At 30.1% G+C, this 13,464-nt stretch overlaps 1 protein-coding gene across 1 annotated transcript; it reads right to left on the bottom strand.

Annotated features, from left to right (window-relative positions):
• Positions 1–927: 927 nt before the first annotated feature.
• Positions 928–10,034, bottom strand: LOC148301700 (uncharacterized). Its single transcript, XM_088272833.1, has 2 exons — positions 9,746–10,034; positions 928–1,559 (listed from the first exon to the last, which is right to left on the bottom strand). The coding sequence occupies exon 2, from the start codon at positions 1,549–1,551 to the stop codon at positions 952–954; it is 600 nt and encodes a 199-aa protein (XP_088128959.1). The 5' UTR covers positions 1,552–1,559; positions 9,746–10,034; the 3' UTR covers positions 928–951.
• Between the last annotated feature and the right edge of the window lie 3,430 nt (positions 10,035–13,464).

Genomic DNA, 13,464 nt, shown 5'->3' with positions numbered 1-13,464 from the left:
TTTGATTCAAACAAAAAAAGAACGATAAATCTGTAATCCTGACATCTCATCCGTAGCGTAAATAAGCTATTGTCTAATAATGTCGATAATACAATATAGAATATACGAGATTGAACGGGGATCAGGACCGTCGAGGCGCTGTTTACAGCTGCCCGAGACAAGGAAAATTACTCTAAAGTGATAGTCGACTAAAGGAAACCTGACATACATGGACAGAAGAAGAAGAATATTACAATAAACTTGTTATCAACAGCTGGTGGCACGTTGCAGGAGCCTGGGTGAGGACCTATCTGGCATCGGATCTGTGTTAGTTCATAAGGAACTATCACAAGAGGTGGTATCATACATGATGAAAATAATGCAGAACAATAGTACTATCAACCGAGCTAGGATACAAAATGTCGAACCCCCTTCTAGTGGAACAGAAGGTCTGTTAACAACGTCAACAATCCAGGTTCTCCAGAGGAGGTTTACGTGGTTTCCTCCTAGCAATGAGGAAATGCTGAGAAGTTCCTGATTGGCCCACACTAGATTGTCCCTCCAGTTCCCAACACAAATCAAATTAAAATAGTTTTTATAGTAAGAAGAAGCAAAAATCTACTTAAAGGTGGAGACTGACCGGAGCATTTCGTCGTAACATAACGTCGTAACGTCGTAAAATCGCTCGTGGCGAGCATCACCAAGCATCCAAAACTATGGATGGAACGCTCGGCTCGGTGTACTGACTGCCTGACTGCTCGCATCGTGTTATGTTAACGTTAACGTGTTACGTTACGACGAAATGCTCTGATCAGTCTCCATTTTAATGATCTATTAACCATGTACATCATAAGCAAAGTCAATAATAAATGCAACTCAAATCTAAAAAAAATAAAAAAAATAATGTTGTCGTTGAAATGTTTATTTAATTATACACAGTACATTTATGTTCACATTAATTGAATATGCTATTTATTTAGTCAGAGCAATGAATTCGGGCTCTGGAGCTGGTTTCATCAAGTCTGGAACGATAGCAGGCAAAGACATAATTGGGGATTCTTCAGGGATTGGAGATGGCCAAGATATTATTGGGGATTCTGGTACCACGGGTGCAGGCCATGGTGTCAGGATGTCTTCGGGAATAGGAGCAGGCCACGAGATGATCGGCTTACTTATCCCTGGCAGTGTCGCTGGTATTTCTGGGATAGGTACGGGAATATGATTAGCTCCATCAACAACTGCGCTGCTAGGTTTTTCTTCATTGATGTTCACGATAATCTGAACAAGAGGAGATTGCTGCTGTTGAGTTGCTGGCTTGCTGATGGCATTTTGGTCTATTTGTTGTTGGAAGTTTGGTCCGTGGCTGTTGATGAATGACTCTTCTGGTATGGTTATGCTGCCATGGTCTATTTGCTGAAAGTTTGGTCCGTGGCTGTTGATGAAAGACTCTTCTGGCTTGGTCATGCTGTTGTGGTCTATCTGTTGAAAGTTAGGTCCGTGACTATTGATGAAGTCGGTAGGGGCCGCACTTGTCACGGCCACTAAGGCAAATGCTACCACGAAGAATTTCATCGTCGATTCTGCAGAAAATGAACAAAGTTAAAAATTGATATCTCAACACTCCTTCTTCATCTTACCCTCATCCGCACCTAATGGTGCATAGGGCACTCCAACATATAAATGAGTGTTATCTTGCCCGTTAACACATGAAGGAAGGGTAATCAGCCCTCCGCTTCCGGTACCAGTCCAGGGTAATATTAAATAAATATTAGAGTGAAAAAATCAATTAAATTTATTTGACCCCCCTACTGGGAATGGAACCCGGGAACTCCAGCACGGTAGCTAAACACGCTAACCATTACACCACGGAGGCGGACAATATCTCAACACAGTTGAAGAATAATATAAAACTCCTGGGTATTTACAGGGATTATGATCTACCATAGGCTGGTTTAAGAGATCACCCTATAAACGTGTAAATAAAATGTGGTCTCGGCACGGGAAAATTCAAAAAGGATACATATTGTAAATAATGTGTGAAAAAATAATAATTTTTCTAAACTCACATGCTAGTTACAAGACAAGAAGACGACAAATTTTCTTCCTTCGTCCAAAAGTAAAACATAAATCCTTTTATACCAAATGAGATTTATACGACTAAAAAAGGGTATTGATAACGCATTTATTGACATTTAATAGCTGGTTGTAATGTTGAACATGTTTTGAAGCAGTTAAACAGAATTTATTTGCTTTGTTTTATTAATTTATGTTAAGGCAATAATAATACAGGATACCGTAAAACGGGGCTACTTGAACATTGATGTGTTACTTGACCCCAGTACATTTTTTTTATTTAGATCTGTATTTGGTCTACAATAATGAATGTATCGACATGATTCATTGTTTTCCTGACAGGTGACACTTATACGTTCATTATTGTGGACCAAATACACATTTAAATATTTTTTTTGTACTGGGCTCAAGTTACACATCAAAGTTCAAGTAGCCCTGTTCTACGGTAAAAGCTTTGTTGTCAAACAAACATGCGACGATGATCTCAACTTGAAGCTTAGGCATCGATTGCAAATGCTACATATTGCTCACTCCTTTCTATAACGTCATTTATCAAAAAAACTTGATTTTTCAGAAGATAGTTTTTAAAGTTTAGAAATATAATGAAATGTATTAAAAATAAATATCAAGCCACTTATTGAACTTTTAACTGTGCTGCAAATCTTTTTAGGTAAAACCTGAAGGTTTTTTCTCCATTTGAAAATATTTAGTACATTTAAAAAAATAATTAAACAATACCTTTTCTTCAAAATGCAAAAACAACACTTTCTGCCCAATAGCGGGTAAATATTAAGTTCAAAATATGCCTCTTTTGCCGAGATATAGTACATTTTCTGGGCATTCCCAAAACATGCACAACTGAAAATGGACGATTTTTGATACATGGCGTTGTTGAAAGCAGTGAGCGATATGGTCAGTGTATAATATTATATGGAGTAGAAACGTGGAGCCTTATGGGGATACAATGCAAGACACAATTCATTCACCGGTCGACCGCCGTATAGGTAAAACGTCTTTTCACGCCCGATTTTTTTAAAGAATGTTTATTGGATTTTTTTTTTTAGAATATATTTATGTAGATTTTTTTAAATATATTTTTTAAACTCCTAACCTTATAATAACCCTTTTTTCAAATCCATATAATTATTGTTAAGAAAAATTATTTTTTTCGGTGCAAAAACGGTGTTTCAAGAAAAATCTAACTAACTTACTAACTAACCACCACGCCGCTTCCCCGCAGGGATAGCCAGAGAGATTAGAACGCCACACCACTCTGTCTTTGCAAACATTAGGAAATTTGTTTTGCTATTGCCTTGTGACGAATTGAACTTGTGACATTCAGCGGAAGCTAAACTGGCAGTGCACAACGGAGTCCTGGTTCCAACTCTGATGTATGGAAGTGAAACATGGAGTTTGCAAAAGAAGGATGAAAGTAGACTGAATGCAGTCGAAATGCGATCTCTCAGAAGAATGTGCGACAAAACGATGTATGATAGATGTACGAATAGTGAAATAAGGAAGGAATGCAAAGCTGAGATAAGCATTATCGATAAAATTAAGAAAGGTGTGTTGAGATGGTTTGGACATGTAGAACGAATGAGTGAGGAAAGAACGGTAAAACAAATTTACGAGGCGAATGTTAGCGGGAAAAGAAGCAGAGGAAGACCGAGAAAAACATGGCACGATCAGGTATGCCAAATACTTGAAAGTGGTCAGGTTAGGAGTCGTAACAATCGGCGGGTATGTATGAGGAGATGCATGAACGTGGAAGAGGCGAAGAATGTTTGCAAGGACAGAGTGGTGTGGCGCTCTATTCTCTCTGCCTACCCCTGCGGGGAAGCGGCGTGATGGTTAGTTAGTTAGTTAGTTAGAACTTGTGACGTCAGTTTCTCCATCGAGCGACTACCCAACTACGCCACGTCACCTGACGCATATTAAACATTTAAATAATGGTATAAATCATTCGATCATAAGATGAAGCGGTTATCTTTAAACGAAATTGGCATTAAATCCAAATAAAATCTTCCGATTTTTTATATCTGTATGCATAATTCAATTCGAATGTATTATTTCATCATCCGACAATAAAGCCATGTGAAATATTAAAATGTTATCTTTCGATAACCGAATTATTGGGTGCAATAAACTCGATCAAAAAAAATAATTTACGAGGGGTTATTTAGAATACTTGAACTTCAATTAAAACAGAGCTCCTGCACTAATCTTTGTATTTTTTTTTGCAAACACCTAAAATTGAATGATACATGATTATCTTTGTGCTTGGTATGTAGACATTATGATTTAATGACAGTAATTATGTTTGGATAACACACCAGTAACAAGTGATGAGAAAGGAGTTTCAGAAGGCGTTTTGAAGGGTTTATGGCATAGCATAGTTTCCTGATGAGGTCAATTTTCACCTTTTTGTCATCTTTACATAAATGAAGAAGAATATGGAAGTATTATAGACTTCCATATTCTTTATATTACTTTTAGACATCTATATATATATATTTTATATATATCGTAGTGACCAAGTGAATTGTTTTACAAAAACGTGATCATTGACTATTTGATATCTTACTAGCTTAATATTGCCCTGAAAAAATCCCAAAGTATTTTAAACTTGGAAGTACAATATATTGACTTGTTAAAAATGACCGACTGCATTGGTGTTTATTTTCTTGCCAAGCAAAAGTGCCTTAAATGGCCCTCCTGAACATTTTTCGTTTTGGTAGGTCACTTTCTCCTGTACGTCTACGATATATATATATATATATATATATATATATATATATATATATATATATATATATATATATATATATATATATATATATATACATATACATATATATATATATATATATATATATATATATATATATATATATATATATATATATATATATATATTTATATATATATATATATATATATATATATATATATATATATATATATATATATATATATATATATATATATATATATATATATAAATATATATATATATATATATATATATATATATATTTATATATTTATATATTTATATATATATATATATATATATATATATATATATATATATATATATATATATATATATATATATATATATATATATATATATATATATATATATATATATATATATATATATATATATATATAATACATATGTGTATGTATATATATATATATATATATATATATATATATATATATATATATATATATATATATATATATACATATATATACAAACGTATATATGTTTATTATATACTCGCAGACTATACCAATAATAGATTTTTTGTTTTGTGAATATACTTATATAAGTATATTTATGAACATTTAAGAGTCAATTTTAATATTGAGTGATGATGTAAAATTATAATCAAATTTGTCATTATCTTATCCTTCAATTTTTATACTTTAATAGGTGAATAAATGTTTAACTGAAGTTTTATTGTCTCTCTTCATTCGATCGACAGATACGGGTGAAAAAAAAACAATTAGTAATCAATAAACAAAATTTTAAACAGTCACAAAAGGAGTTTATCGCCAGAATCCTCATTAATCCTCATTATAAACATTATTATTCAGTCATTATTTGCACGAATAAAATTAACGTTAAAAGTTATAAATACAAGGAGTAGTCTAGTTTTATTTGATCCATCGAGGAAAAAGGTAGGCTCTGTATATTTTTCTTGTAGTGTTATAGTGGTTTATAGAATATCATATAGGTACTGAATTTTTACCCGAAGACCGTTTCTTACCACTCCATTTTTATTTTTGTGATATTTCAATTTATTAATTTTTCTTTTAAAAACTATGCTAAATAATATAATACACAAAAACATATTAAATGTATAGAAGGTTAATGATATGATCCTATGTAATTTGTAATAACTAACTGAAATATAACCTTTTTTTATTAAAGGTTATATTTGGCTCGTTTGTTATATTATTTTATTTTTACTATTACTAGATATTTACAAACAGTCTGAAATAGCTAATTGATCGGCGAAAACATTTGGAAGTTTTCAAGTATTTTTGTGATATTTAACGGTTATATTTATAGTTAACACACACACACACACACACATACATATTATATATATATATATATATATATATATATATATATATATATATATATATATATATATATATATATATATATATATATATATATATATATATATATATATATATATATATATATATGTATATATATATATATATATATATATATATATATATATATATATATATATATATATATATATATATATACATATTTAGAAATAAAAAGCAATATATTATATAATTTTTCTACTTGTACATTGTACAAGAAAACAAGAATATAAGTAAAACTCCCATTGAAAATCTAGACAAAGACTTGGCCTTCCTTTTAATTAAGAGGACCCTAGTAAGAGCTCGCATCGAGTTCATCCCATTGCATTTTGAAGGTTAAAATAATTAAGGGTTTGTTAATGATATTTGTAGGTCGATACCATGCTGAAGTACTTGCTTTTCGTCGTTTTGGTGGTTGCTGTCACCAGCAATGGAGCCCCCAGCAGGACAGTTGAAAATGAAGACGTCGACCTTATTATCACCGGAAATGAAGAATCTTTACCTGATGATATTCTTGGCATTGATATAAACAATATTCAAGATGGAGCCGTTGTCAAAACTGAAAAGCTATTCCCTATTGAGGCTGAAAATCTTCCTGAAATTCCTGAAGTGAATATTCCGGAGCTTCCAGCCGTTGAAGAGGTTGTTAATCCTATTCCAGAAGAAGTCCTAAGACCAGCAATTCCAAATAACCAGGAAGATCACCTAGTTTCCCAACCTATTGTCCCTATTCCCGAAATCATACCAGATCTCCAAAGGCCAGTTGCTCCAATTGCTAAATTACCAGAACTCCAAAAACCAGTTGCCCCAATTGCTGAATTACCAGAACTCCAAAGGCCAGTTGCTCCAATTGCTGAATTACCAGAACTCCAAAAACCAGCTGCCCCAATTGCTGAGTTGCCAGAACTCCAAAGACCAGTTGCCCCAATTGCTGAATTGCCAGAACTCCAAAGACCAGTTGCCCCAATCGCTGAATTACCAGAACTCCAAAGACCAGTTGCCCCAATTGCTGAATTACCAGAACTCCAAAGACCAGTTGCCCCAATTGCCGAATTACCATCTTTACCTGAAGCTGTCGAGGAGAAGGAAAAACTTGGTGAAATCTATAATGATGACCTGGTTTCTGTAACTCTTAATGCAGATCAGGGTATCTTGGCTAGATTATCGTCCTGGATGTCATTGATTATCAGCAAAATAACAGGATCTTCCCATGAAAAAGTGAAAGTTGTGTAAAATGTCTTATTACAGTATGTTTAAAAAACCTTATGCCTGAGAAAAATTATCTCCAATTTGCCCATTTCATGTATTAAAATTATTGTTTTCTCATTTATTAAAAAAAAAGTTGATTCCGTTTTATATATTACAAACTTCTTTTATTATTAAATACCCCCCGATTTGATATAAGTTACCAATTGTATTAAAAGTGCAATATATATATACATATATATATATATATATATATATATATATATATATATATATATATATATATATATATATATATATATATATATATATATATATATATATATATATATATATATATATATATATATATGGATTTATGATTGTTTATAACTTAAAATATTAATCCTAATTAATAAATTTGATGAATTGTATGAAAAATGAAAAAGTATATATTTCATATTGTTATGAAATACATTTCCACTCATTCCTCAGAATTTCGCCATAAATAAATAATTAAAATAATAATAATAAAAATATTAATATATGACGAAGAGATGGGCAAGTCTTGAAATCGATAGACTGAAATCTCGGTGAGTGGTTATACACTAACGTTACTAACATTTTGTAAAAATGACCGACCACAAAGTAAATATACTATAAATACTGAAAATATTTTTAAAGTTTTTTCGGTAAATACCACTTTTTCTTAAAATGTATCCTAACACGTGTTTCAATGCATTCCGCATCATTTTCAAACACCATAGATTTTAAGAAAAAGTGCTATTTACCAAGCAAAACTTAGTGTCGGGTCGTGGTCCCGTGGTTAGTGTCGCGGACTCTTAAGTCAGAGTTTCTCGGTTCGAACCCACTCTACCACAATTTGATACCTATTTTATAATAATGACCCACTTAGGCTCACAGAAATAGCATGAAACAGAAATATTTGTGTAAATAATAAAAACACAAATATTTCTCTTTAAAAAAATGTATAGGTATTACCACAAAGTGACTACCGAATATATTAATGAAATTATAAAAAAGGGAATATATTAAAAACTTAATGTGATCAAGTATTCCAAATATTTAAAAGTGATCAAATCAAGACCGGAATAACCTAAACATCTACAGGCATGTATTGGGAGACGCGTGAATGCGGAAGAGGCTAAGATTGTTTGCAAAGATAGTTTGGTGTGGGATTTATTTTCTATCTGCTTACCTCTGCAGAAAGCGATATGTTAGTTAGTTTGTTAGTAATATTATATCCATTCAAAATCTAACGGAAAATCCTGCAACACAAATATTTTTTTATGAAAATATTGAAAAGCTGTAAAAAATGGTTTGAATACTCGCTAGACCTTAGAAACGCGGCTTCACAATAAATATCGTATTATACAATATGTTTTTGAACACGAGATGCTGCCATCGTACATTTCTGAAGTCATTAATAATTTTAGTTGAAAGTAATCATTTTTCAATAATGTTTTACTTAGTAAATACTACTATTTCTTAAAATCTACTGTGACACGTATTTCGATGCATTCCGCATCATTTTCAAACACCGTATACCCCGTACACCGATACGGTGTTTGAAAATGATGCGGAATGCATCGAAACACGTGTCATAGTGGATTATAAGAAATAGTGGTATTTACTAAGTAAAACTTTTAACTAAAAATGGATAGATTTGACCACAAAGTGACTGCCGAATCAATTAATAAAAGTGATCAATTATAAAGATAAAGATATTTTATATTCCATGAAAAAAGGTAAAAAATTAACTAAACACCAAGACGACAGAAGAGAGAGGGTGGATAGAACGCCAAACTACTCAGCCTTTGCAAATAATCTTCGCATCTTCCACATTCATGCATCTCCTCATATAAACCGGCCGATTATTTAGACCATCAAGTTATTTTTTGACATCTCATCAAAGATGAAGAAGAATATGGAAGTCTGGGCATTTACGGGGCTGACGACCGTCAAAGGCTGTTTTTTTTGTTTTAGTGTGGTTGTCAATAATGAGTAGAATTGGTGAATGTTACACGTGTGTAAAGTGATCATTTAAACCAGCCTATGACGGTCGTCAGCCCCGTAAATGCCCAGACTTCCATATTCAGACAGACATCTTTGATGAGATGTCAAAAAATAATATGAAAATTACTCCTATAATTGGAGATAATCCAGATTTGTGAACAAATATTTGGACACACTCAAAATATTGTAGACCATCAAGTATTTGAAATATCACTCGAAGCTTTCCACGGTCTTTTTTTGCTCCTTTTTATTACATTTTTTTTGTCCATAAAGAAATAGAACGAAATAAAGATGACTGTAGATTGACTTTAGACTGTAGCCTTACTTGATTTTAGTAGCAAATCTCCAGATCCAGGATATCTTGATACACAACAGTTAAGAAGTGATTTTTAAGATGATTTAGTGGTGACACTTTTAGGGTCCTAAGCAACACTTATGAGAAAAATAGAAACTTTTAATTTTCTTTTAAGATTTCACCAAAAATATATTTAATTCGGTTAGAATACACAACTGATCACTTGAATTATTCCGAACACATACACAAGAAAATCGCACCGATTTCGTTAAATTATTAGACGCAATATTATAAAAGAATTTCACAATAACTAGTAATAAATTTTCGATACAATAATTAAGGAACGCTGTAAAAACGCTTCTTTTCAAATGATTTTGTGTACTACTAAAAAAATTAATTTCACAATCTTTTGCAATGCAAGCACGTTATATTTTTGAAAAAAAAATGAATTGCAACCCGACACAGGGAGCATGAAAATTCGTATGCGTTCACAACAAAAATATTATTGTTGTATAATATTATGACCAGCGTTTTATTTCAACACGCGCTTTGGTATAATTTAATATAATCAACCTAAACTCCGTACCGAGAAATGTTTTTTTTATTAATTTAATTTACTTTATAATAATTTGCTTTGTTTATAAAAAAAGTAAAATGAACCCCCTCTCTAAACACAAGTATCTACTTTATTAGAGAGGTAGAAACGTTATATTTTCAATATTTTGTATATTTACCAAGTATTTTATTTATTTGATTATGTATTTGTGAAAAAAAATCATTTCAATAAAAAAAGATCAAAAAACCCTCAGTAAAATGTTTTGGTAGCCAAAAATACAAAATACTTAAAAGGCGCATTTTGAAAACGAGCATTATGGTTGATTTTTAATAAATTGATATTATATAAAAGGTAACGATTACAATACAAGCGGGAATCGTCAAAGGTTAATTACGAAAAGATGATGCGTTCTCATGTCTGATGCTGCCTGATGCTCAATAGACCGCGACCCAAGATTTAAGTAAAATCATTAAAGAAAAACAATATTAAAAAATATTATAGGTGTCTCAACTTCATTTCATATCAATCATTCTTTATACATGAAAGAAGATGGAAGTCTGAGCATCCCAGAGCTTAGAATACATTATAATATATATATATATATATATATATATATATATATATATATATATATATATATATATATATATATATATATATAAATATTTATAAATATATATAAATATATATATATATATATATATATATATATATATATATATATATATATATATATACATATATATATATATATATATATATATATATATATATATATATATATATATATATATATATATTTATATATATATATATATATATATATATATATATATATATATATATATATATATATATATATATATATATATATATTATATATATATATATATATATATATATATATATATATATATATATATATATATATATATATATATATATATATATATATATATATATATATATATATATATATATATATATATATATATATATATATATATATATATATATATATATATATATATATATATATATATATATATATATGTATTTATACGATATATGCAGGTTAAAAAAATAAATGCAATATGGATGTTTTTCAGACAGACTTCTTCTTTCATATAAAAATAATGTTTCATATCAAGTTGAGACGCCTATAACATTGATATATCATTCATAGGGTGTATGTATAATCGAGTGTCTGATAAAATAAATAATAAATTAACTGAAAAAAATCTTTACGATTGACTGTATTTGCTTACTTGTCTCGTATGTTAATTTGTAATTCTAATCAAAGGAATTAATTTTTTTCGACACCAAACACTTCTTAATTAATTTTTTCCCTTTATTAACGGCCGCAGCTAATTTGTACATAATATATTACATGTATACTCTATGATAAAATAATATGTTTTTTCTTTTTAAGTATAATATTGATTGGAAAAGTACTAATCTAAACATATAAAAAACAAGGAATTTTGCATTAGCCTGAAATATTTATAACATATTAATTTTTAAAATTTTGTTTAAATTAATCAGGTCAAATAGTTTTCTCCTATCACTCAATTTTATTAAATCATTCTTAAGCGAGTGGATGCAAAAAACATTTCTTCATATTTAGTTTTTACGAGTATTTTTAGTATGTTTAATGTTACTAAATTTAATTAATTAATTAAATTAAATAAAAAACTTAATTTTGTACTAAAACCACGTCTTAAATTGTAAAATAACGGCCGAGTTAATCAAATTTTAGAATATTGATTGAACGGTAAAATGCTGTTGAGCAACTAAATTTAATATTGTGTGATTAATGGTTTTATTGCGCAGACAAGCTGAGAAACTGGCGTTAAAATTTAATAAGGATTTGGCAAACGAGAAAATTATACGAAATTACGATTATACAGTATTAATTATCCATAAAGTGATGGATTTGATCCATCTCGAGCGGTATTTAAAAAATATTTAAAAAATCTTTTTGTAATATTTTTAAAAGATAATATCTGTACAAGTGAAAGTCTATATATAAGTACACGATTGATGATTTCCAAATAATTTTGTGGCAAGATCTTTCTGCTATAAAGTACTATATATACAAAGCAATGTACTCGTATTACCATCACTCGTTTTATAGATTTTCAAAAATATTATCGTGATCCTTCTTGTGTACAGCTATTAAGTAAATAATTTTTAGAGAATGTTTTTTTCTACTAAATAATTCATTTTGTCCGCCTCCGTAGTGTAATGGTCAGCACGCTCGGCTACCGTTCTGGAGGTCTCGGGTTCGATTCCCAAGGGGGGTAAAATAAATATTAGTGATTTTTTCACTGTAATATTTATTCAATATTACCATGGACTGGTACCTGAAGCGGAGGGCTGATCACCTTTCTTTCATGTGTAAACGATCAAGATAACACTGCGTTTATATGACACAGTGCCCTATGCACCATTGGGGTGCGGATAAGGGTTTTATTATTATTTAAATAATTCATGACAATATGCTTGAAAAGTCATATTTTAAATATCATGTGTTCTTGCTGCATTTGATAGTGTTTATTACGCAGTTTTCTGATTCTGATATGTATACTCAAGGCCCAACATACCGTAAATCTCTAATTAAATTTCTTTAAATACAAGTAATATTTGACTTAGTTTTTTTTTTTTTATTGAAAAACTGTTTTTTAGTGAAAAAGTTTTGAAAAGAAAACAGTTATTGAACGGTAAGGAGTTAAAAAATATTTTTTCAATAAATTTGCTAAAACAGTGATTCCCAAAGTGGTCTATATCGACCCCCAGGGGTCTATGACAACTTGCAAGGGGTCTATGTTTTAATTTGAATTTAAAATATAAATGTATAAAACCTAACATGTGTGGTTCAAAGTGAGTAACACTACATATACCGGCTGTCAAAAATACATTGGAAGTTAATGAATTTCATAAAAATCAATATCAGGTAAGGCAAGGGGTCTACGAGATAAAAGAGTTTGGGAACCTCTGTGCTAAAAAATCAAATTTCAATCTATATTCTAAAAAAGGGCGTGCGACGCGTGGCCTCTCGGGCAGCCGGCCGCTTACTGATTTTTATGTTTACGAGTAAGGCCTTTAGAATATTTATTTAACATTTTGTTAAATAAATATACAGATAACATTTTGAGTGTGCCCAAATACTTGTTCACAAAATCTGGATTAT

This window comes from Brachycentrus maculatus, unplaced genomic scaffold, assembly GCF_059751285.1.
Source record: "Brachycentrus maculatus isolate JH-2025_06_01 unplaced genomic scaffold, ASM5975128v1 h1tg000527l, whole genome shotgun sequence".
Classification (NCBI taxonomy): Eukaryota; Metazoa; Arthropoda; class Insecta; order Trichoptera; family Brachycentridae; genus Brachycentrus; species Brachycentrus maculatus.
This window is presented reverse-complemented; position numbering and strand designations above follow the sequence as displayed.

Excerpts from the sequence above, each read along its gene's own strand:
- LOC148301700 (XM_088272833.1), bottom strand. The coding sequence starts at position 1,551 with ATGAAATTCTTCGTGGTAGCATTTGCCTTAGTGGCCGTGACAAGTGCG.